Genomic DNA, 24,261 nt, shown 5'->3' with positions numbered 1-24,261 from the left:
AATAGCAGCTCCTGTCATGTTTGCTGCACCTAATCAGGTGAGAATCTGAAAGGTGTAACTGAATTAATAGTTTTCATTGATGAAATAGCTTCAAAGGCGGGCACACACACGCTCGCTCATACACACATGTAGAAAAAGACAGACTGACGCGCAAACATACATACATACATATACTGAAAGGCAAAAGAAACGCAATTGTTGGGTGTAGAACGATATTTAATTTATTAGTCTGTAAAACGGATACAGTTTTCGAAAGAGCTGTCAACAGGTTTCGGTATGTTATGTGTCCGTAATGCTCAAACAATGTTCCCTTATCTGGGCCATCAGCAGCAACTGCAACAGGTCATTCAGCCCAGTTCCAATCAGTCAGTATTGAGTATGCCCCCCTCTCGCCTGGTCAACTGCACGACATCTGGCTGGCATTGAGCGGATGAGGCGATTGACGGAGGCGATGTGGACATTGGGCCACACGTCCCTGATGGCCTGCTCCTGGGCTGCAGCGGTTGCGGGCCTTGGCTGCACGTTGTTCAGCTCCTGTTGCAGGGCATCCCAAAAGTGTTCGATAGGGTTGAGATCAGGGCTATAGGCAGGCCACTGCATCACCCTGATGTTGTGATGCTGCAGAAAGTCGGCTGTAAGTCTGGCAGTGTGAGGCCTGGCGTCCTGCTGCAGAGTGAAGTTCCTGTGCTGGTTGAAAAAGGGAACCACAGCTGGCCTCAGCACCTGGTCAATGTAGCGCTCTGCTGTGACGCCATTGCCTCGTCCTGGGCCGATGTTTTGAAAGATGATGGGTCCCAGGAATCATGCAGGCAGATGCCGCCCCATATCATCACACTAGGGCCTCCCCAGCGATCCCACTCCAAGATGTTGTTGGGAGCATATCTCTGGTTGTCTCGCCTCCAGATCCGGATGCGGCCGTCAGCGTTGCTGACACAAAACCGACTCATCTGTGAACAGAATGTTCTGCCACTGTCGCCAGGTCCAGTTCAAGTGCTGCTGTGCGAATTGGTACCTGGCTAGTCTGGCGTGAGCGGTCAGTACAGGTGCTCTCCTGGCGGGACGTCTGCAGTGAAGGCCTCTGTCAACCAGCCGACGTCGAACTGTGCGGGAACTTACTGGCCTGTTGCGGTTGCCAGCAACGTCTCTGGCTGTTGCTGCTGCAGTGTGGAACGGATCCCGTACGTGCTGTCGATAAATGGCACGATTTTCTCGTTCAGTGGTGACACGTGGTCTTCCACTCCTTGCCAAGTCATTCGTGGACCCAGTTTGCAAATATCGTTGCCAGAGACGGGTGATGGTAGACGGATGGACGCCAAAAGCATTAGCAACCTCATTCTGTGGCGTTCCCAGCGTCAGCTGGCCTATTGCTCTTTCACGGTCAGTGGCGTTCAATCTCGGCATAGCTGGTTTTTGGAATAGGGGAATGCCAGATAGCGTACAATACTGCCATTTATACGGCATGAACAGCGAGTCGTGCTGAGACCCAAAAAATCGGCATTCGGCACTTCCATTGTCTCTGCACGTGCAGCACAACCATTTCATCTTTCTCGCTCTGTGCAGATCTAGCATGGCAAGTTTTGCACGTGCCTTTCTCACAGCGGCATCACTAGACACTGCTGAGTCCGACGTGGACCAATTTTAACCATAGGCACATGATAATAAGACATAATCTTGAAAATATCGTTCTGAAAACAAATTGCGTTTCTTTTGCCTTTCAGTATACATATCAACAGAGTGTATTCAGGAAAAGATGATAAATTGTATACCTTGGCACAGCATTTATCTCTTGAAAGATATAGGTATTCCACCTCATATTCCTCAAATACTTTGCCATAGTCTCAACGGACATACATACATATAATATACTAGATGATTACCCGTTTCGCCGGGTACCGGCTTCGCCGGGAAGAAGTAGAGCCGAATACCAGGCTGTGCCTGGGACCCGGCTTTGCCGGGTGTACGCCGGCTTTGCCGGCGCACGAAGGAAAGGAGATAAACGCGCAAAACACTGGAGACCTTCTAAAAATAGTAACGTGCAGTGACCTTCTAAAAATAGTAACGTAGTAACGGGAATATGGATTGACGCCACACGGAGGAAGGGAGATAATCACGGCTGAAAACACTGGAGAAGATAAGGAAGAGTTACTGGTAGTGGATCCAGACAAACAAACAAAAAATCGGTTCAGCGCGCACAGCGCTGCGCGCTGAGAGCACGTGTTGAAATATCTCATCGATGAGGTTGTGTCCGGGGTGTAGCTGAATACGGTGTCCAAATTTGAAAAAGATCCACCGAGAACTTTGGCCGTGCATCGCGAACAGACAGACAGACACTAGTCGTATATATATATAGATATAATTATATCTATATATATATACAAACAACGCACAATACAACAAGCCTCATAATTTCACATACAGGACGTTTTAATTTCATCGATCAAAACCTCAATGTGATCACGCTGACTGGAAGTCTGGCAACTGTCACTGCAGATAGCATCTGCAAGAAAAACGATACTGCAATCTTCTGCCTCGGTGCTACTGCAAACACACTCTCACCTCACGGTTTTCAGGAATGAGACACATCGTGCAAAATGTCAATAACTAACCCTAAATATTGAGTATTCCGCAGGCTGGTCAGTGCTGCTTGGCCTAGGAGATGAGAAAATTTGATATGCCGCAGTGATGAAGCCCGGTCGCTCAAGCATAAACTGCACCCATCACACACTGTGACATCACCAAGATTTATCTGAGAAATAAATATAAATAGGAATGTCTGATTAAATGTATGTATTTCCAGCTAGTCAAGGGCGGATTCATCAAAACTTGCATCAATTGTTTATTGTCTCAAAGATTATAATTGAAACACACACACACACTCGCACACACACACACACACCACACACACACACACACCACACACACACACACACACACACACACACACACACACACACACACACGCCTTCATGACTTTCGTTGGCCAAAACAGACACTCTATTAGGCCTACATGCACGCAAACACAAGCACCCATGCACACACTTGCGATGTTGGTGTCGATTCATTCAGCAAGACAAGAGCGCACCTGTTATGAAGTGGATGGAGTGGTTGCTTTTACTTTATCAAAACAAGATTCACCGGGCATTATCTATAAATACATTATCTGATATCATTCCGTGTTAATACGTTTTTTTAAGAGTCATAAACGATAACAATAAATTTTAGCAGTATTTTGTACAGCGTTTTGTATTTTCTGCGTGGTGGTCGAAATTTAGATACCCACTCAAAAACTGGGTATCTAAATCCGACCAAAAAGATTTTCTCCTTTCGATTAGAAAGTGCCAGAAGATTTAGTCCGAACTATCAAAATATTCTTCCCAAAACGCTTATTAACATCCATATCAATCAAACACAACTCTGTTCATCATATTATCTCACCTTTTGCAAGAAACGTATGACGTACTTTTTCGCTACAAAGTTTCAGTTTCGCTCTGCAGTGGCTCTTGCGAAGCAGATTGACACAAGGCAAATTTTGGTGCCGCGGTGCAGATGACGCAAATAACTCGTGTGACGAAACGATTGGTCCGTGAAGTCGCGTCATCAACCAGTTCATGATGGTGCCTTATATGAATGGCATTCTTTCTGTTGTGATGACATGCAAAAATTGTTATTGATGTGACTGGGAAAATCGGTTGGATTTAGGTACCTAAAATATCGGTCGGATTTAGATACATTATTTCCAAACTGTTCCTGCATAACTTATACTTATAATGTCGTGAACAATTAATAAACAAGTCGCGTAAGGCGAAAATACAACATTTAGTCAAGTAGCTGTCGAACTCACAGAATGAAACTGAACGCAATGCCATTTTTCAGCAAGACCGTATACTCGTAGCATCGTCAGTCCACCGCTCATGGCAAAGGCAGTGAAATTGACAAGAAGAGCGGGGTAGTAGTTGCGCTAAGAAGGATAGCACGCTTTTCTGTACCTCTCTTTGTTTTAACTTTCTGAGCGTGTTTTTAATCCAAACATATCATATCTATATGTTTTTGGAATCAGGAACCGACAAGGAATAAGATGAAAGTGTTTTTAAATTGATTTCGACAATTTAATTTTGATAATAATTTTTATATATTTAATTTCCAGAGCTTGTTTTTAATCCAAATATAACATATTTATATGTTTTTGGAATCAGAAAATGATGGAGAATAAGATGAACGTAAATTTGGATCGTTTTATAAATTTTTATTTTTTTTTACAATTTTCAGATTTTTAATGACCAAAGTCATTAATTAATTTTTAAGCCACCAAGCTGAAATGCAATACCGAAGTCCGGGCTTCGTCGAAGATTACTTGACCAAAATTTCAACCAATTTGGTTGAAAAATGAGGGCGTGACAGTGCCGCCTCAACTTTCACGAAAAGCCGGATATGACGTCATCAAAGACATTTATCAAAAAAATGAAAAAAACGTTCGGGGATTTCATACCCAGGAACTCTCATGTCAAATTTCATAAAGATCGGTCCAGTAGTTTAGTCTGAATCGCTCTACACACACACAGACACACACGCACACACACACACACGCACGCACGCACGCACGCACGCATATACACCACGACCCTCGTCTCGATTCCCCCCTCTACGTTAAAACATTTAGTCAAAACTTGACTAAATGTAAAAAAGGGGTCTTTTTCACTATATTTCTAACTTGAGCGTCCTATTTACAATTATTTTGCAAAAAAATACCAAGATGCTTGTGTTCTGTTATGTTTTTCAGAACAATACCATTGAAAAATAACGGGTCAATTTGGTTTCAATCACGTTTTATATTTAGCAATTTGTTATTTGATTCATTAAATGTAACTTTCCAGTGTGCTGCCCAACAATTAATTTTATCATGGTCTTAAATTTTGGCATTTCTTACCGGATCATTCAATGCAAGTGTCATGCTAGTATCATCAGGAAACATTGTATTAACAGACCCAATATCATTTACAATATCATTTATATAAATCAAAAACAACATTAAAGGCCTTACACTGAACCTTGAACGCCTGCTTGTAAACCTTTCAACTCTGACTTAGCACCTTTAACAACTGATTGAGCACAGTTTGTTAACCCTTTGACTACTGACTTAATGCAGACCGAACCCTGCCTGGCCTGGTTTATTTTCCAGCCTCAGACTGCCTGGAGAGATGTGTAGTCGGCTGTGCTCGTGAACCCTGAATCTATTTTTAGACCCTGAGTCTCAGTTTCCTAGGCCAATCAGAAGTCAGCTGTATACGTGGGTTTCCCAAGTGCTTGTGTTCAATAATTATGTGAAAACATTGCAGCTTGGTTACTTTCAATCATCTGATTTAGACAATGTTACATTTTTGCCGCCACCCGCCTCTTACTCTAAACCCCTCTTGCTCGCTTGTGTTTACGCAACATAGCACAATTCATTTCTCAGTGTTGCCACTTCTATCAATACTGCACGTACACCAGCACACTGTGAAAAAAACTATTACAGTTAGATCAATTCTGTTTTTTCTAAAATATTTGTCAAAGTCTGAAGTTTCATATTATTTCAAAAAGTAAAGTACAAATTTTCCCATTTAGCCTGGTTTTCCCATGCAGGTTCACATATGGGTCATTCTCAGAGTCATGGTCCAAAAGCTTGACATTCTCACATAGTCATTGAAAAATAAAGTTCAAAGAAAATCGTTGAAAACTTTATGTGCAATATAAGAGGGTGTGATAAAACTATTAGTGTACAAAAAGTTCAAAGAAACTTGTTGGTTTCCCTTATATGAAGCGGCAAAGTACGTAACCGTCCAAAACCATGTTCGGTCGAGGCATTGACAATTTGACAGACACGGAATATTAAACTGCAAGTCTCGCGCTCAATAACCAACCATTTCTACTGTTGTGAGCATTTCTGGTTCCAGGCTCATGACAGGATGAAATTGTGTAGTTTAAAAAAAAATATTGTTCATTATCTAATCAAATGCAAAAACGTCTTGTTTGGTCGAGGCCAAAATGTGTGGACACCAAGACCTCCTCTGAGATTCATGTTGCAATTACCGGCAAACAAAACTATATATTTAGTAACAAAAGCTGTGTTTGTGTAGCAGTAATGTGTACAAATAAAGTGTCCCTGCAAGGTAGATCCAACACATTGTTATTGTGTGCCCAAGAGTGGTTATCTGTGCCGGATAATTCGTGACACGATGCCTCAACCGAACAGCATTTTGGGCTTGGTCAAATTACTGTGTAAACAAACAAAATTTTTTTAAATGGATATTGTGGTCATAAACATGCACATAATCTCTTTGCACCTGTACACTTTGTTTGCACTCTTCGCTCTTAGTTTACTGGAGATAAACGTCTGTTTTTCGTCAAGAGAGGAATGTCACTAAATGGCGGCTTTCATGATCAGCCGATTTTTTAGCAAACTAAAATGTCAAACAAATTTGCAATGAAAAAGTAGTCAAATGTGGGTTGAAAACATATAAATGTATTCCTTGACACACAATACAGACACAGCATGTAGTTGATTTGATGGAAAAAGATGGTTGTAAACCTTTCATGAAGTAGGTCACCCCCATCTGGGACAGTAATCTGAGAATGACCCATATACAGAGACAAGTTGACAGATCATTGAGTCTTCGGGTATAAAAACCTGAATGTCGACTTTTGCCATGAAACAGTCTTGTGTTAGTAAATCAACCGCATCCTGGAGAGACTGGAAGTGGACAGGGTCCTTGGTGGCGTGGGCGTTGAGACAGTCAGGGGAGGGCGAGCTGCGGTCGTGGATGAGCCGCACCCCACCCTGGGGTTTTGGTATAGCACTCAAGGGGCTGGTGATGAGAGGGGGCGAGTCCAAAATAGAGAAGTGGCCTTCGGCTAGTTCAACTCGAATCTGCTTTTCCACTACCTTGCGCGTGTCTGCGGAAGTGGCAGACCTGTAGTTGGGTGGGTGGTGAGGCTGATCCAGTGTGGGACGGGCGGAAGGGTGTGGTAGATCGTCCGTGAGGTGAAAACCATCACGGATGCCCTGTAGCAGGTAATGAGCGTCTTCGTCACCCGCCAGGAGTTCCTGCCAGCATGAGAGCTTGTCGGAAATAGAGGTGAATGTCGGTGAGGGGGGATTTTCTGTCTGTTGCGGTGTAGCAGGGGGGTGACCAGGGGATGGGGTACGGGTCAGAGGAGTGCCTGGCAGGCGGCTCAGTGGTTTTTTTAGGTTTCTGAAGCGTGGGAGCGCTCGGGATGTGCGGGGGAGAGGCAGGACAGGCAGGCATGGACATATCTGCACGTCTTTATGGAGCATCCTTGCCTGTTCCAACGGATCCAGATGGGGCGGCCTGAGCTGTCAGTTTTCTGATGGGGACGTTTCGGGGGAGGGGCCCTTTCTGCTGGCTGCAGGAGTAAGGTCATAAGGTAGGGTGACTCGGTTGTCCAGGGAAGGTTTCGCTGGGCCTGCTCTTTTCGGAATTCCCGATCAAAAAGCAGGACTGACGCCCAGGAGAACACCTGCGCCATCTGGGAGATGCGAGCGAGGTAGGCGAGATATTCGTCCGAGGTTTGGCGATCAGTCTTGTCAGTCCATATCATTTTCTCATGTATTTTTAGGGCTGCTTCAAAATATTGAGGGACGGTGACTTCTTTTCCGCTATGGCCAGGCGACCATCTACCATCGCCAGATAGTCGACGCTTCCATTTTCAGCGCGGGAGGAAGCTTGAGCAGTATTTAGAGAGATGAAGTGAGATATATCTCTAGGCTTACCTCCCGTCTGGTGGTGGGAGTGGTCTGTGTTGTTGGCGGTGACAGATGGGCCAGAAGATGACCCAAAAGATCGAGAAAGTCCGTGGCGACTGCGTGTGACTGTGGCTGGGCTCGCTGTTGCTCTCTTTGCGGGCCTATTTCGCTGACCACTCTCTGTCTGGCCCTCACTGTCACGTTCTCTGGTGTTGGCTTTGGGACCGTGGTTCGCGGAGTAGCCTCAGTTTGCTGATCGGGAGTGTGACGAGAGGTAGAAGCCGAATCAGTGGCTGGTCGCTGGAGCATTCTGATAAGAGATTTCAGCAAGAGCCGCTGGGCTAGAGGCAGAACAGAAAATATGTCCACCAAGTTGGGAGTCAAGAGTTCAAGCGATTGCTGAGAGTGAAACCCCAGGGTTTCAAGGTGCGCAGCAGTGGCCGGAGCGATCTCAAACTCTTCGAATGTTTGCATCATAGAATCGTCCGTGAGAGCCATTGGAAGATAATGAAGATCTAAAAAAAACGCAATACAAAATCTGGTGACGAGCTGACAGATAGCGTCTGTCGGATGTTGTGAGAGTGTGGGTGCGCGCGCGACCACATCTGACGCAACATCCGGTGGAGCGAGCCAGGCTGACGAAAGCAATCGTCTGCTACACACGATGCCACAACCTCTGTGCTGCGCCGATTTAAAAACAGCTTTAATAAAAGCTGAATCATAATGTTGTTCGATTGTAAAAAATTACTTAAGTGGCTATGAACACATCGCTCCAAAACTTTACCAACACAACTCAACAAGGAAATCTGACAATAATTATTACAAACATCTGCTGAACCTGACTAAATGTAAATAGGCGTAATATTAGCCGTTTTCCAAATTTTCGAATATAAATTTGGAGGCAAAAAAACCGCAAATAAAGGATGTGTTAACAAAAATGTATGGACTTGAAGTTGAAATAAAAAGAAAAGCGTGATACTAGCATGTTCTGCACTTGTTTTTTTAGCGGTCCAATCTGGCCAGTACCGCGTTTGCCGTTACCTGGGTCACACGTGAGCTCTTGTTCACGGGGATCCCAAACCATCATGGGGACCACTACCAGCACGTGCAAAATGTGGAAAAGCAACTTTTCGTGTTCAGGCAAGGTCTACCGTACCCGCAAAGCTGTTACAACATTCATTTCTGCACACAGACGCGATGCCGAGATTATCCTCAGAGCAGCGCAAACAGGCGATCGGGAGACTTGATGCCGGACAATCAGTTCAGCAAGTTGCTAGGCATTTGGAGTAAATGTCACCACGGTGTATCGCCTGGAACAACGTTTTCATGCCACTAACAGTACCTGCGACTTACCAAGAACTGGCAGACCACGGGTAACAACAGCCCGTCAAGCTCGCCATCTTGTCCATCAACACCAGCGAGATAAATCAGAAACAAAGTTCAGAATAAAATGTAATAATCCGTTCTCTTTTCTTTGCTGTAACAGGGTTATGTGCCTGGCGATAATTCAACCAGTTTTCCGGCTGTTTACTTGTTTTGGCTTTCATGTGAATCTGATCACATTGATCTATTAAGGCCATGAGCGGCAGTAAAATTAAACTGTGAGAATACATGGAATAACCTAGTTTTCTGGGTAGTTTTTGAAGAGACTTATACAAATAAATGGAGAAAAAAATTAAATACTAATGGACACAGCCGCCATATTGGATTTCTAGGAAAGGGTTTTACAGCAACATCATACATCAGACATGCATAATATTTGGCACAAGGATACACATGACTTGTATCTGCAATCATATACAGTTTAACCCCCTGTTTACGACTTTGGAAAAACCTTGAAAATTAGGTCGTAAAAAGGGGGGGTCTTAAAAGGGGGGTTTGAGTTTTTGGCCGGTCGGTCATGAACTTGGTTGCAGTGTATGAACTGTCATGTTTACAAACAAACACAAAGTTGCAGTTTACTGTCATATCTAAACACACACACACACACACACAAACACAAACACATTACAGCAGAACAACTTGAACTCAAATTTCAAAGAAAATTTACTCATGGCGTAATGCTCGCTCCCCGCTGAGTGAAGCACATTTGACATTGTGGCGCAACCAGTAAAATCCGAATGTCCTAACTCGATAGAAAGCATAACGACTTTTCTCCCGAATCATCTTTCCGCTCATATGAATGATTCGTCGCCTTGCATCGCTAAACTTGACCACGATCGTAGAGGTCTTCGTACAGGCTCCTCTCTTTGCGTACTTTCGCTTCGCTATCCTTCTCACTATCCAGATAACACTGAGTCCTTATTATCCTTGATGACACACAGGATTTTCGTATTCCCGACTCCCAAGGAAGTCGCCGCGGATAGCCACTTCGCTCGATTCGCGATTACTTTATTAGCTCTCTACTCAAGAGTCGGCGCTTTTCTTTTTCTTTCACGAATCTTCGTTTGTCAACAAGACAGTCTAAACAACGAAGTGACTGTGGTAAGATGAACAAAGTTAAAAAACAAAGGAATACTGTACTCACCAATACAAGAACGAGACAAGACGGTACGAATTTTCGCTTATCAATGTGTATCACTTTTAGTCTAGTATGCCTGTGCCCATGACATCATCCAACCACTTCTCTCCCCTTTCATTCATTTCCATTCCTAGAGTTCCTTCCCTTTTTTGCGTGTTTCCCCTCCATTTTCTTTCAAACCTTGTTCGTTCCGTGTTGCGTCTGCTTTTTGTTGTCTTTTGTGTTCTTGTTTTTCCTGATGAAGCTTCCATAAGCGAAAATTCGTACCGTCTTGTCTCGTTCTTGTATTGGTGAGTACAGTATTCCTTTGTTTTTTAACAAGACAGTCGTCGTGACACGATAGCGTACAGAAGAAAACCGGATGTATCAGGATCTCGCGCGCGCGAGATGTCGTTTTTATTTCTTTCTTCTCGCGATAGTTGGAGGAGCGAGAGCCGCCATGTTGTGTTTTCGTCTGCTCGAAATATGCGCAAAAGTCGTAAATCATCCCAAAAAGCTCGGTCGTAAGTCGCGTTTTGGGTCATTATCCTTGACGATACACAGGATTTGCGTCTTCCCGACTCCTAAGGAAGTCGCCGCGGATTCTATCGTGCGCGAGATTTAGTGTTTTTTTCGTCTCGCGATAGTTCGAGGAGCAAGAGCCGCCATGTATTGTTTTCGTCTGCTCGACTACAAATGCGCGAAAGTCGTAATTCATCCCCAAAAGCTCGGTCGTAAGTCGCGTTTTGGGGTGAGTCGTTCACTGGGGGTTCATTATATAGTAGAATGCATCCGTGGTAGCAAAATCGGTCGTAAAAAGGGGGTGGTCGTAAACAGGGGGGTCGCTAAGGGGGAGTACTACTGTGGAACGATATTTTGACTAAAGACAACAGTTGAATTTAAATTAATTTTTGTAATAAGGATTAATGAATTTCTAACTGCATATTCATTAATCTTTATTTCAAAAATTAATTTAAATTCAACTGTAGTTTTTTGTCAAAATATCGTTCTATATGATTGTAGATAAAAGTCTTATGTATCTTTGTGCCAAATATTAAGCATTTCTGAAATATAATGTTGCGACGGCAATCTATGTCCTTTAGTTTTCGCAATTTTTTCATTTCTTTATATAACTATAAGTCACTTCAATAACTACCCAGAAAACTAAGTTACTCCATGTATTTTCCATGTTTCATTATGGTCATTCTAATGCCGCTCATTGCCTTAACATTAAAATTTCAGGTGTAATCCAGGGTACGTCATTAGGGCGTATCATAACTTCTTTTTCTGGCATAAACTGTTTTGCCATAAATATTGCAGAAAAATTATTAACAGTTTTATTAAACACCTTTTACATAAAAATGTCTTGCCAATTAATCCGAGAAAGTGCTTCGCAAAAACCATCAACATCAAGTTTACTATAATTATAATAGTTCTTTTACATGAAATATTTTTATTCAGAATTCTGTTTAAAACAACTTGTGTAACACTGTGATCGCTACAAATAGGGGCAAAACATTCACAGATTTAACCAACTGAGTGGTCTGGGTGATAATGAGGTCAATACATGTACTTCGACTACTGCACTAGTGGTGGCTGTTACACATGTCGGAGTATTCACAAGTTGACAGCGTTGCAACCCCCTGGAGCAAATTTTTGATTAGTGCTTTTGTGAACAAGAAACAATTGACAAGTGGCTCTATCCCATCTCCCCCCTTTCCCCGTCACGATATAACCTTCGTGGTTGAAAACGACGTTAAACACCAAATAAAGAAAGAAAGACAAGTTGACAGAGCTGGTGCGCATGTAAAATATTCAAAAAGTTCCACAATTGAGTATTCAGAAAGTCAATTCATGCAAAAACATGAGTGAATCAGGGAATTTCAGCCCATGATCGAAGAAGAACAGTAGATAAAAACGATTTTGTGAAAATATACTTTTGTCAGCCAGTGGGCTTGAAGTCATGCAGTGCTTTGGTAATGACGCACAATTTTGTGACATCGCCGCAGTTATTGTTTTTGGCTCAGTGGAGTAATCAGTGAGTCTTAATAATTGGCAGTGTTTGTCTGTGTAAACCGTGGGCTAGAAAAAGAAAGAATACGTCGGAGCAAAACTAAAATCAAAAGACCAATACAGGGATGTTACCACAAATTCAAACCTATACAAATGTCCTGAACTCTTCGGCATCAATAGGACATTTGACTGCTTCAGACATTTTAATAGGACATAATAATTTTGTGCGAAACACAAAATCATGTGCACACACACACATATCAGTATATGCACCAACATTGTGTGCGTAGATTGTTTTATTACATTTGTTTCAAACAGGACACACACAAAAAAGAAACAAGCAAACTAAAAAGCAACCAAAAACTTCAGCACTCTTACTTTGATTGGCACACAAACTGCATGATTTCCTGACAGAGCTTTTTCTTGACAGATTCGACAAAACATGCATAGATGGTCTCTTTGCTGTCAAATTCTAACCAACTTTTACTTAACAGGGTCAGCCATGAATAGTTAACCTTATTAAAAGACCGTTTGTGTGAATTTCCTGCTGTACCGACACCATCTACAAGTGCCGAAACTTTACTTTTCGTGATTGTGGAGGTATCAGCGGCGACACTGTTATTGGCACTGTCATTATCCAGAATGATGCTATCCGTGTTTTCCCATATTCTTGGCCCTCATGTACCACATATTGCCATTGAAACGCCAAACGTGTTCAGCTTTTGCTGTTCTTTGGCAGGCTTTAGTTTTTTTCGGTGGCATAATTCAGTGCCGTGCACTTCATCTCTAACCGAAAGCAAATTTAAGCAGACGGAGTTGGAGTTGTCTCCCGTACTCCTAAATTTAGTGTGCTGTAGACGGGTGTACGCAAACTGCTCATACCGCAAACTGTTTGGAAAACATAAGGTCTGCTTTGCACTACTTCAGTGCACCTGTACGCGAGAGCGCTCAGTCGCTTTTTGAAGATTTCTATCATGAAAGGAAAATTATCAAATAACGCACTGTCCGAAGAAATGGAGTTCTTATCGGACAATGACCGCACTCAGTTAAAAGCGATAGGACATCTGACCGCCATGCAACTATGTAAATCGGACATTTGAGCCTTTTAATCGGTCTATGTTCGATGTCCGACGCCTAACGACATCCCTGCCAATACTCACGTTTGAACAAAGAAATTTATACAGAACAAATACTACACTAGGCCAAACAATTGATACAAAAACTGGGCCCTTCCGTTTTTGTCCAGTCGATTTTGAGGGTACCATTATTTGAGCGCCGCTCACGTGATCCCTGTAAAAGAAATCTTTAATCCGAAAGGTGATCCAGATAGTCAACGTCCTTAACTGGCATATAAAGTTTGAATGAAATGACAGGGGAATAAATTAAGTGCTTTGATTTGGGTGCGAAATTTGTTGCAATAATGTTTTGGCCTAGTGAAGTTGTATAATCAAGTTGTATAATAGAGCAAAACTAGTTGTATAATCGAGGTAAGATTCGACAGTATTGCTAAAAACGGTTGAACCAGAGCCTGTTGGTGAAACATTTGATGCATTGGTTTAATTAGATATGAAACATTTGTGTTGATTGATTGCAGGGTCGCTTTGAGGAAGTAGAAGCAGAAGAGGATGATACAGGTGCCCCTGTCTTGAGTCCTCTTCAGGGGTTCCGCATGCTTGTTTCCAACCTCCACACATCTGTCACCCAGGATGACATCATCGTAAGAAAGCAGGGCCTGCCTGCTCTTCATTAGGCAGTACTATATGCGTTCAAGCTTGCATGAAATTTTGCTCCATTATCTCCCATCATCTGCCTGTTCACCCTGTCGGTGCTGAAATCAGCTGTCCTGTGTGTAAATGTCAGCAAAGGTGAATGTCAGACCCAGTGTAAAATCCCACTCCTCCCCCCCCCCCCCCCCCCCTCCATATGTTTTATCGTGCGTACCCTAGGTACTGTTATTCAGACTGTAGATGCACCAATGCCAGTTTCACTCGCGAACAACATCGAAAAGGAGTCTGAAGCTGATGCAGATGTTGCTGTGCCCAGCAAAGGTTTTGATCTAAATTGCTCTGGCTGCTGGCGCAAATCTTGTCAGGCGACTTCAGCGATGTACACAGTGCTCAGACAGATGGAGGAAAAAATTGCACACACCGAACAAAATATAAAGATGTTTTCAAACAGAATGGAACATTGATCGGCTTCCATTTGAAACTTCAAGATGAATCGGTCTTGGATTGACTCCTGCAAAAAATCTTTGGGCGGAAGTCGATCCATGATCATCACCGAGAAGTTTCACTTTCAAATGAGTTGTTCTTCAGTACTGGTGACAGAAAGGGTCAACATTTAAATCAGTAGTTTTGTTTTTGAAATATAGCTTTTCATAAAGCAGGAATACTGTAGTATCTGATTTACAAAAGAACAAGTCACTGGTTCACACGGTTCCTACATAATCTAATATATAAAGCTGGTTTCTGTGACGCCAGTATTAAAAATCCTAAGCTTGCAGCACCACAAAAAATTAAATGCCATCACACATTTAATTATCAGTGTTACCAGATATATAACAAATGAAAAGTCATGGAAAATAATTTTCGGATGCTCATAACAAACTGATAATAATGTTAATGTTCAACTCTGCATGGGAAAAAGGCATCGAACCGATGAGGAAGTGGCAGTGATCATGGCGAAATCTTTGCCCTTCGTTCTGCTTCAAGTCATGTCTTGTTTGTCGCTCGTTTTGGTCTTGTTAAAAGACTACCTCTTTTTCAAATGGTTAGATACACTCGAAACAACATTTCACAACACGGATCGATGCTCACAGTTGAGGCAGATGTGACTTTCACATGACCGAAGACTACTTATTAACAGTACTTAGTAGACGACAAATGGAGCAATCGGTTGAAGAACAGTTACTCCGTTTATTTGTCTTCAGTTATTTCCCCTGCCATAAGTTTCCTTGCAGATCTGCAGTTTATAATTCACGTAGTGAAATTAACTAGTGTCAGTGGAAGATTTGTCCAGTTTTCTCAGTCAACGAAGCACCGTAAGTTCTATGCCGACAGAAGTTACTTGTGGACAACACGATGATTGACTTCATTTACAAGCCCAAAGGCAATGATATCGACAAGAATGTTTGCATTTGACATTAAACGAAACATTCATAGACAGTTTCCAACTCACCAGATCTGCCAAAGAGCCTTCACTCGTGTAAAACAATGATTTTTATCAGACGGTTATCGGAAACAATCTCTTGGTAACCTGTGCATCTCCCTCTGTGGCGACATGACAACGCACATTTGTTTGTTTATTGCGTAACAACACAGTTGAAATTTGTGTGTAAAATACATCAATGTGTGGCGTGTAATCTCCGAATCAGTGCGCTATCTGCGTTCCTAGGGTAATTATTGCAACAGATTTTGTACCCCAACTAAAACGTTCATTCCTGTTTCATTTCATTCAAACTTTATATACCATTACAGCAGAACACAATTTAGAAGTAAGTGACTGTGTAAAGAAAAGAGGCCGATCTAAAATGGCGTTTTGTTGCAACAGCCTCAGCAGCCATAACGTTCCTCTTTTTTTCAGCCAACAGCTGTTAAGTGGAAATTCTCAGTAATGGCTTTGTGCTGTTCTTTATATCAGCTACATAAATTGATCAGGTGTTTTCATCTGAGTACAACAGTGGCAGGAGTTAGTCTGGTCTGGAATATATAGGATATTAAATTACATATTCTTACCGCAATTCTCATAAATGCATTGACTTCAATCTCACATGCTAGATGTCGAAACACTACTCAAATTACCTGCCCTTGTAAGGGTGGTAACCAAGCTAAAAATCAGACGCCATAGCCGTTGCTATGACCTGACCCCACTTGGTTACCCATAACCCCCCGCACACCACGTGAGCGCCGGCATCCGGAATAATCATTCTCGACTTTCGACGACACACGTAAGATGTGCGGAATTCGACGGCTCACTTGGCCTTCACTAGCCCTCGTCTTTGAGATGATACGGGCTTGTGGGGGCGTTTACCTGTTCGCCATTCATTTGGTGAGATCTGTCCTTTTTATTGAATTGAATTGTTGTTAGCTGCTTGTTTTAACAGCCGCTTCAGAAATTTACTTTTCTGGTGGGCTACGGTTTTCGGCCATTTAGCTTTTCCAAGATGGCCGATAGCAAGCAGTAACTTAGTGCGAGCCCTATTTAGAAACCTCCGTGTGGGTCGATGACCCTTCGAGTAGTACAGTAGAACCCCCTGTTTACGACTTTGGAAAAACCTTGAAAATTAGGTCGTAAAAAGGGGGGTTTGAGTTTTTGGCCGGTCTGTCATGAATTTGGTTGCAGTGTAATAACTGTCATGTTTACACACAAACACACAGTTGCAGTTTACTGTCATATCAAAACACACACACACACACACCCAAACACATTACAGCAGAACAACTTGAACTCAAATTTCAAAGAAAATTTACTCATGGCGTAATGCTCGCTCCCCGCTGAGTGAAGCACATTGTGGCGCAACCAGTAAAGTCCGAATGTCCTAACTCGATAGAAAGCATAACGACTTTTCTCCCGAATCATCTTTCCGCTCATATGAATGATTCGTCGCCTTGCATTGCTAAACTTGACCACGATCGTTGAGGTCTTCGTACAGGCTCCTCTCTTTGCGTACTTTCGCTTCGCTATCCATCTCACCATCTAGATAACACCAAGTATCCATCTCACCATCTAGATAACACCGAGTCATTATCCTTGACGACACACAGGATTTTCGTATTCCCGACTCCAAAGGAAGTCGCCGCGGATTGCCACATCGCTCGATTCGCGATTACTTTATTAGCTCTCTACTCAAGAGTCGGCGCTTTTTGACTCACATGCGAAGCAAAAGTGAGTCTATGTACTCACCCGAGTCGTCCGTCCGTCCGGACGTCCGTCCGTCCGTCCGTCCGGAAAACTTTAACGTTGGATATTTCTTGGACACTATTCAGTCTATCAGTACCAAATTTGGCAAGATGGTGTATGATGACAAGGCCCCAAAAAACATACATAGCATCTTGACCTTGCTTCAAGGTCAAGGTCGCAGGGGCCATAAATGTTGTCTAAAAAACAGCTATTTTTCCCATTTTTCCCATTTTCTCTGAAGTTTTTGAGATTCAATACCTCACCTATATATGATACATAGGGCAAAGTAAGCCCCATCTTTTGATACCAGTTTGGTTTACCTTGCTTCAAGGTCAAGGTCACAGGAGCTCTTCAAAGTTGGATTGTATACATATTTTGAAGTGACCTTGACCCTGAACTATGGAAGATAACTGTTTCAAACTTAAAAATTATGTGGGGCACATGTTATGCTTTCATCATGAGACACATTTGGTCACATATGATCAAGGTCAAGGTCACTTTGACCCTTATGAAATGTGACCAAAATAAGGTAGTGAACCACTAAAAGTGACCATATCTCATGGTAGAAAGAGCCAATAAGCACCATTGTACTTCCTATGTCTTGAATTAACAGCTTTGTGTTGCATGACCTTGGATGACCTTGACCTTGGATCAAGGTCACATGTATTTTGGTAGGAAAAATGTGTAAAGCAGTTCTTAGTGTATGATGTCATTGATAGGTTTAGTTATTTGACCTTGACCCTGAAGGTCAAGGTCATGTCAAGGTCAAGCATGTGAGTCGTATGGGCTTTGCCCTTCTTGTCTTTTTCTTTCGCGAATCTTCGTTTGTCAACAAGACAGTCGTCGTGACACGATAGGGTGCAGAAAAAACCCAGATGTATCAGGATCTCGCGCACGCGAGATTTCGTTTTTATTTCTTCTCGCGATAGTTGGAGGAGCGAGAGCCGCCATGTTGTGTTTTCGTCTGCTCGAAATATGCGCAAAAGTCGTAAGTTATCCCAAAAAGATCGGTCGTAAGTCGCGTTTTGGGTCATTATCCTTGACGATACACAGGATTTGCGTCTTCCCGACTCATAAGGAAGTCGCCGCTGATTCTATCGTGCGCAAGATTTAGTTTTTTTCCCGTCTCGCGATAGTTCGAGGAGCAAGAGCCGCCATGTATTGTTTTCGTCTGCTCGACTACAAATGCGCGAAAGTCGTAATTCATCCCCAAAAGCTCGGTCGTAAGTCGCGTTTTGGGGTGAGTCGTTCACTGGGGGTTCATTATATAGTAGAATGCATCCGTGGTAGCAAAATCGGTCGTAAAAAGGGGGTGGTCGTAAACAGGGGGGTCGCTAAGGGGGAGTTCTACTGTACTTTTGTAGTAGCTATTCAGGCGGATAAGGTTTCGTTTTTTTCTCCCCAGCCCGCATCTCCTCTTAAGGAGAACCAGTGTCTTCCACTTTCGGTGGGCTTAACGATGAAATATGTGTTTTTATTTCTCAGCAGTTTCAGGCACGATCGGCGGTTCCCGCTCTCCCGCCCACTGTGGCGGACACTTCCTTGCTGGCTGGAGGGGGCCCTTTGGCCTCGGCGACGTCTGCCGGTGTACTCCTTGGCAGCCCTCCTACTTCAGCTTCGCACCGTGGTCTGGTGCAAATGGCCAGTTCGGTTCAGCCCTTTCGGTAGTACTGGGTTCACGAGCCCTGCTCCCTACCTGCCTCTGACCACTCTAACTACCTCTGGTGCTTCTCAGTGCGTTACGCAGCCCCCCTACCTTCGGGAGGGGGGATGGGGGGGGGGGGAACAAGGTAAGAGCGCTCTTAGGGGCTTATGGGAGGAGGACCAGTCAGCTGGCGGATACCCGTCCCTCCCTTTAGGGGAGGGGTCATAGCCTGAGCGTAGCCGTTCTGAGGGATTTCATCCCCACGGCGTTTCTTTGGGACTGCCTTTCCAGGTGACGTCACATACATCTGCTGTGTCAGCTTCTCACCCTCTCCCGCCCTCGGCCCAGGACAGGGTGGGGGCTGGCGGACTGCTTTCACAGTCTACAGCCCTCCCGCCTAATCAGCGGGAACAGTCCATAGCTACTCACCCCCCCCTGCGGGGGGCGAGACGGGTTACGCTTTCGGACAACAGCAGCTTGACGGGTTCGGGCGGCCTATTGCGGCTTGGTTGCATACCCTGTCCTTTCCCCCTTTCAAGCAAGACGCTGGTTTGACTAACCACCCTCTCCCCCCCTTGGGGCGTGACAGGGCTCGGTCTAGTCTGGCGAGTTCACCTGGCGGACTGCTCCCTGCCTGCCTCTGACCGCTCACCTTGCTTTTTGCGTAGCTGAGTTGGACATGCAGCCCCCCTACCTACGGGAGGGGGGATTGGGGGGGGGGGGGGGGTACGGTAAGTGTGCTCTTACGGGTTCGCGTGGTGAGGATCAGTTTGCTGACATACCCACGTACCTCCCTTTAGGGGAGGGGTTCCAACCTGAGCACAGCCAGTCTGCGGGCTCCCGCCTGCCTGGCATTGCTTTCGCTCATTCACAGCTGGGGGGGGGGGGGGGGGGGGGACGTACGATCTTTGCGTCTCTCACCCCGTCTTTCCCCTCTCCAGGGGTTTACTGCTGTGACAAGCCACCCCCCCTCCCCACTCGGGGCGCGGCGTGGCTCAAATCAGTCATAACAGCTGGGGTGGGACGTACGACCTTTCCAGGTTATGTTACATACCCCTCCTCTGCCACAATTAGGGCAGGGGGCTGTGTCAGCTGCCCACTCTTTTTCCACCCTCCGGGCTGGACAGGGTGGGGGCTGTCAGACTGCCTTCGCAGTCTCGAGCGTTACCGCCTTTCCAGCGGTAATTGTCTTCAGCCAGCATCCGTCCCGCCCCCCCCCCTCTCGGGTGGGTGGGCGGTGGTTCTACAGGACGTCAGCAGGTGGTCGGGTGGGGGTCGGCCTTTTACGGTTGCGTCTCTCATCCCGTCTTTCCCCCCTCCAGGGGTTTACTGCTGTGACGAGCCGCCCCCCTCCCCACTCGCAGCGCGGCGTGGTTCAAACCAGTCAGACCGGGTCTCTGCACTGGGACGCTTTTCTCGCTCAGCGGGCGGGGTACGGCTGGCCGGGCTCGGCTTTGTCTTGTACCCCCACTCGCCCTCCTTCTTGGCAGGGCGCTGTGCCAACTACCCACCCCTCTCCCCCCTCGGGTCAGGTGAGCGGTGTGGGTTAGACAGATCACGCTTTTCACTCTCACTCTGACCGCCCTGATATGGCCCTTCGTGGTCGGCTGGGCGTTAAGCAAACAAACAAACAAACAAACAAACAAACTCTCACTCTGGGCAGTGGTATCAGTGGCTATGTCGAGTCTCCTGTCGCAGCTCTTGGCTTGACCCGCACCTCAGGGTAGCGGTCTTCAGCCTACACCTTTCCCGCTTTATGCGCATGGTCCCGCTCCTCCTTCTGCTAGCCAGTGGCTGGCTTCTGGGTTTCAGGCTACTTCGTTTTCACTTTTGGTGCAGAAGAAGATAGTTTGGAATGTCAAGTCTCGGAATCTGATCCAGACATTTTCGTTGCCAAGGGCTAGTTTTCCCGTTCCGCTGGAACTAGTCTCTTTGTTTCACAAATAGACCACAGGGAAAGTGGGTGTTTCGTTACGTGACTCCTCCCTCTCCTCTCTGGAGGAGGTGGGACGGCATGGTCTAGAGTTATCAGCTTTTGCTAATACTCTCCTCTGTGCTCTCACACGAGCCATCACAACCTCCCTGGACTCGTTTCGGTTCAGGGAGGATGCCTCGGCTAGGGCCGTAGCCACGCTCCTTGCAGCTCTGGTTAGGGTCATCACCGAGCAGATGAGTTGGTCAGCGATGCTCTATGCCCACACTGTCTTCACCCGGCGTGATCTCCTTCTTTTGCAAGGGTTTTGTTTTCACACCGGCTACAGGCACAGGCATTTTTCGGGTTTTTGTTAAAACCTACTTGGAAGCCTCAGTCTTACCCTTCTTTCAAAGACAAGTAGCAGCGCATTGATGCGCTCTCGGTCACAAAGTGGGTGTTTCGATTCAGTGACTCCTCCCTCTCCTCTCTGGAGGAGGTGGTACGGCATGGTCTGGAGTTATCAGCGTTTGCTGAGATTTTCCTCTGTGCTCTCACACGAGCCTTCCTTATGCGTCCTGCAGACAGGAAGTGGCTCCGTTTCTGCTGGAGTCACCAGGTTTTTTCAGCTCAGGGCTCTGCCCTTCAGGCTGTTGCTGGCTCCATGGGTTTTTACCATGGTGGGCAGTCAGTTGGGTGTTCTGATCAGACAGAGAGGTATTCGTCTTTATGCATACCTCGGTGACTGGTTGATCTTGTATCAGAGTTAATCAGCTTGTCAGCTGCACTTTCAGATCGTGTTGAACCAGGCTCTTTACCTGGGGTTCTCAGTAAACCAGGCAAAATCCGAGCTGTCCCCATCCCAGAGTTTTTCTACCTGGGCATGCCGTTCGGCACTGTCTCTTGGAAGGTTCGTCCTTCACAGGAGAGAATAGAAATGCTTTAGGCTCTTATCACTGCCAGGCTGGCACGGCAGCAGACCTCTGCGAGGTCCTTAGCCTCGATCCTCGGTCAGATGGAATCAATGGCCATGCTGGTCCCTCTAGGTTTTTTTTAGTTTTTGTTTTTTGTTTTTTTGTTTTTTTTGGTTTTTTTTAAAGAGACCATTTCAGTCTTTCCTCAAGTCTCTTTGGGACTCGGCCTCACAGGTCTGGGACAAGAGGGTTGGTTCCTTCACACGAGTCGGTGGCTGGAATCCAATTGGATCGCTCAGGGCGTTTCCCTAGCTTTGCCCCCTCCGGACTTAGACCGCTTCATGGATGCGTTTCTTCCCGGATGGGGAGCCCACATCGGCAATCACAGTCTTGGGGCTGTGGACGTAGACATGTCCGGTTGCATACGGACAATACTACTGTTGCTGTCTATGTAGACGAGCAGGGAGGAGCAAGATCTCGCTCCCTGTCAGACAGAGCTTACGAGATTCTGATTTGGTGCACCTCTCACACCAAGTCAACATCTCAGTGAAATATCTCCCCGGCAGGCAGGCTCAATACTCTGGCCGACTCGCTCAGCGGGACCTCTCAGGGCTTGCACACGGAATGGGCCTTCTGCATACAGGGCTGGAGGTTGTGCTGATAGTGTTACAGAACGTGGGTGCTTCCGTTCTGACGCTGGACTGGGTGCATGAAGCACATAGGTCCTCCACTTCCTCAGTGTATACCTCTCATTGGCCTTCTTTGGCCAAGTGGTGTATAGAGCAGGGGTTCAACTCCTTAGCGCCCCGCTCAATCCAGGTGGCTAATCACCTCTTTTTCTTATCGGCTCTGGACATCTCCTACTCTTGTCTGAGGTTCCGGCGTTTCGGCTATCTCAGCTACTTTGAAACAAAAGGCCTCTCTATCGATGTTCATGGCGCTTTTGCGGGCATGATCGCAGGACCTTGTTGAAAGAGGTTAAGAGGCGTACCCCTGTCCCTTCTTGGGATTTGTTTCTGGTTTTGGAATTTTTGCGTTCTTTGGCATTTGGAGCCCTTACACTCGGCTAGTTTGCTAGACTTAACGCGTAAGACTTTGTTCCTCTTATTCTGGGCCTCAGCCCTCAAGGGCAGCGAGACCCATGTGCTATTGGGGTTACCGGAGGATGTAGCCTTTGAACGTAATGATTCCGTTTTCACTGCATTTTCGGCCTGATTTCCTTGCCAAGAATCAGAAACCTGGTCAATCTCCTCCGGGATTTAATTCCCTCCTCTCTGGAGGATTCTCGCTCCGGGCGATTTAATAATAATAATAATGCAAACTTTTATAGCGCTATTCTAGAAAATTGTCTACTCTTAGCGCTTTACAATACATACATCGACCAAGCATACTATACACGCACAGGCAAAGAAACCGACCAAACATAACCAACAAACTATACATGCACAGGCAAAGAAAACGACCAAACATACAATACACGCACAGGCAAAGATAACGACCAAACATAAGCAAACATACTATAACCAAACATAACCAACATACTATACGCGCGCAGGCAAAGAGAACAATCAGCACATATAATTATTACTGACAACTAATAATGCAGGCATACAGTGACAATCCAATACACAGCCTAAGCACAAGAACCACAGTAGGCTTCTATATAAAAACGTGCCAACAGTACTATTTACATACACACAGACAGTGCTGACACAAAGCGCAGAAAATATATATACACGTTATTTTAGGCACTAGGTAGGGGGTGAGGTGGGGTAGGATGGGGTGGGTGGGGAGATGCTGGAGGGGAAATCACTTGCGCTGAAAGAGGTGTGTTTTGAGATTTGTCTTGAATGTAGTGAGAGAATCTGTGTGTCTGAGAGGCAGAGGTAATCTATTCCAGGTCACAGGGGCTTGATAGGCGAAGGACCTCTCGCCACGTGTCTTTGTTTGCACTGTGGGGAGTCGGAAGAGTCGAGTGTCGGCGGTGGAGCGAAGCTGACGAGAGGGGGTGTAGAGATTGAGGAGTTCTGACAAGTATTCTGGGGCAGAACCAGAAACGACGGCAAAAGAAAGAGAGGAGAGTTTGTATTCGATCCTTTCGATTCGATTTGGATTTATCTGTCTGGTTAGAGCTTTAAAATCCTACCTAGCTTGCGCTAAGTCAATTGGAACTAAGAGCCAAAAGCTCCTGTTCTTATCTCTTAACACTATACGTGAAAGAGACATCTCTAATTGACTCTCACAAGCGGTGTTGCTACTTTCATAGGACAGGCCAATGAGTGGTGGCTTATTGAAAAAAGGGGGGGGGGGGGCGTTCAGTCCTCCCTCTGTCCTTTACAGGGGTTCAGGAGTCCAGAGCCTGGGGTTCTTCTCTCGCTGTGTGGCGTTCCGGTCGCCTAGGCGAAGTTTTGCCAACAGCTCATTGGAGGTCTGATGATGTGTTCATTAATTTTTACCTCCTGGACATCTCCTGCTCTTGACTTGACGGGGCCGTTTCCTTGCCCTCGTTAGTTTCTGCAGGACATGTTCTCTCAGGGACATAAGTAAGTTCCCTCCGCCTTTAGGAGCAATCTGCATTGACGAGAATTGCGGTAAGAATATGTAATTTAATCGAAAATTTCAATAGTAAATTTTCAT

The 24,261-nt window shown here is 45.2% G+C and overlaps 1 protein-coding gene across 5 annotated transcripts in view; it reads left to right on the top strand.

The window, feature by feature from the left end:
* Positions 1-24,261, top strand: part of LOC138959059 (polymerase delta-interacting protein 3-like) — a 162,735-nt gene that overhangs the window by 74,630 nt on the left and 63,844 nt on the right. For 4 of the 5 annotated variants that reach the window (XM_070330416.1, XM_070330413.1, XM_070330410.1 and 1 more), the window contains one exon: positions 13,849-13,971. The exons of the other annotated variant lie outside the window; for it this stretch is intronic. In XM_070330416.1, coding sequence (XP_070186517.1) covers positions 13,849-13,971 — 123 coding nt within the window. The remainder of the gene's footprint in view (positions 1-13,848; positions 13,972-24,261) is intronic. 5 annotated transcript variants of the gene reach the window in all.

Source organism: Littorina saxatilis, linkage group LG2 (assembly GCF_037325665.1).
Source record: "Littorina saxatilis isolate snail1 linkage group LG2, US_GU_Lsax_2.0, whole genome shotgun sequence".
Classification (NCBI taxonomy): Eukaryota; Metazoa; Mollusca; class Gastropoda; order Littorinimorpha; family Littorinidae; genus Littorina; species Littorina saxatilis.
Note: the sequence above shows the minus strand (reverse complement) of the source record. Positions and strands in the feature narration are given on the sequence as shown.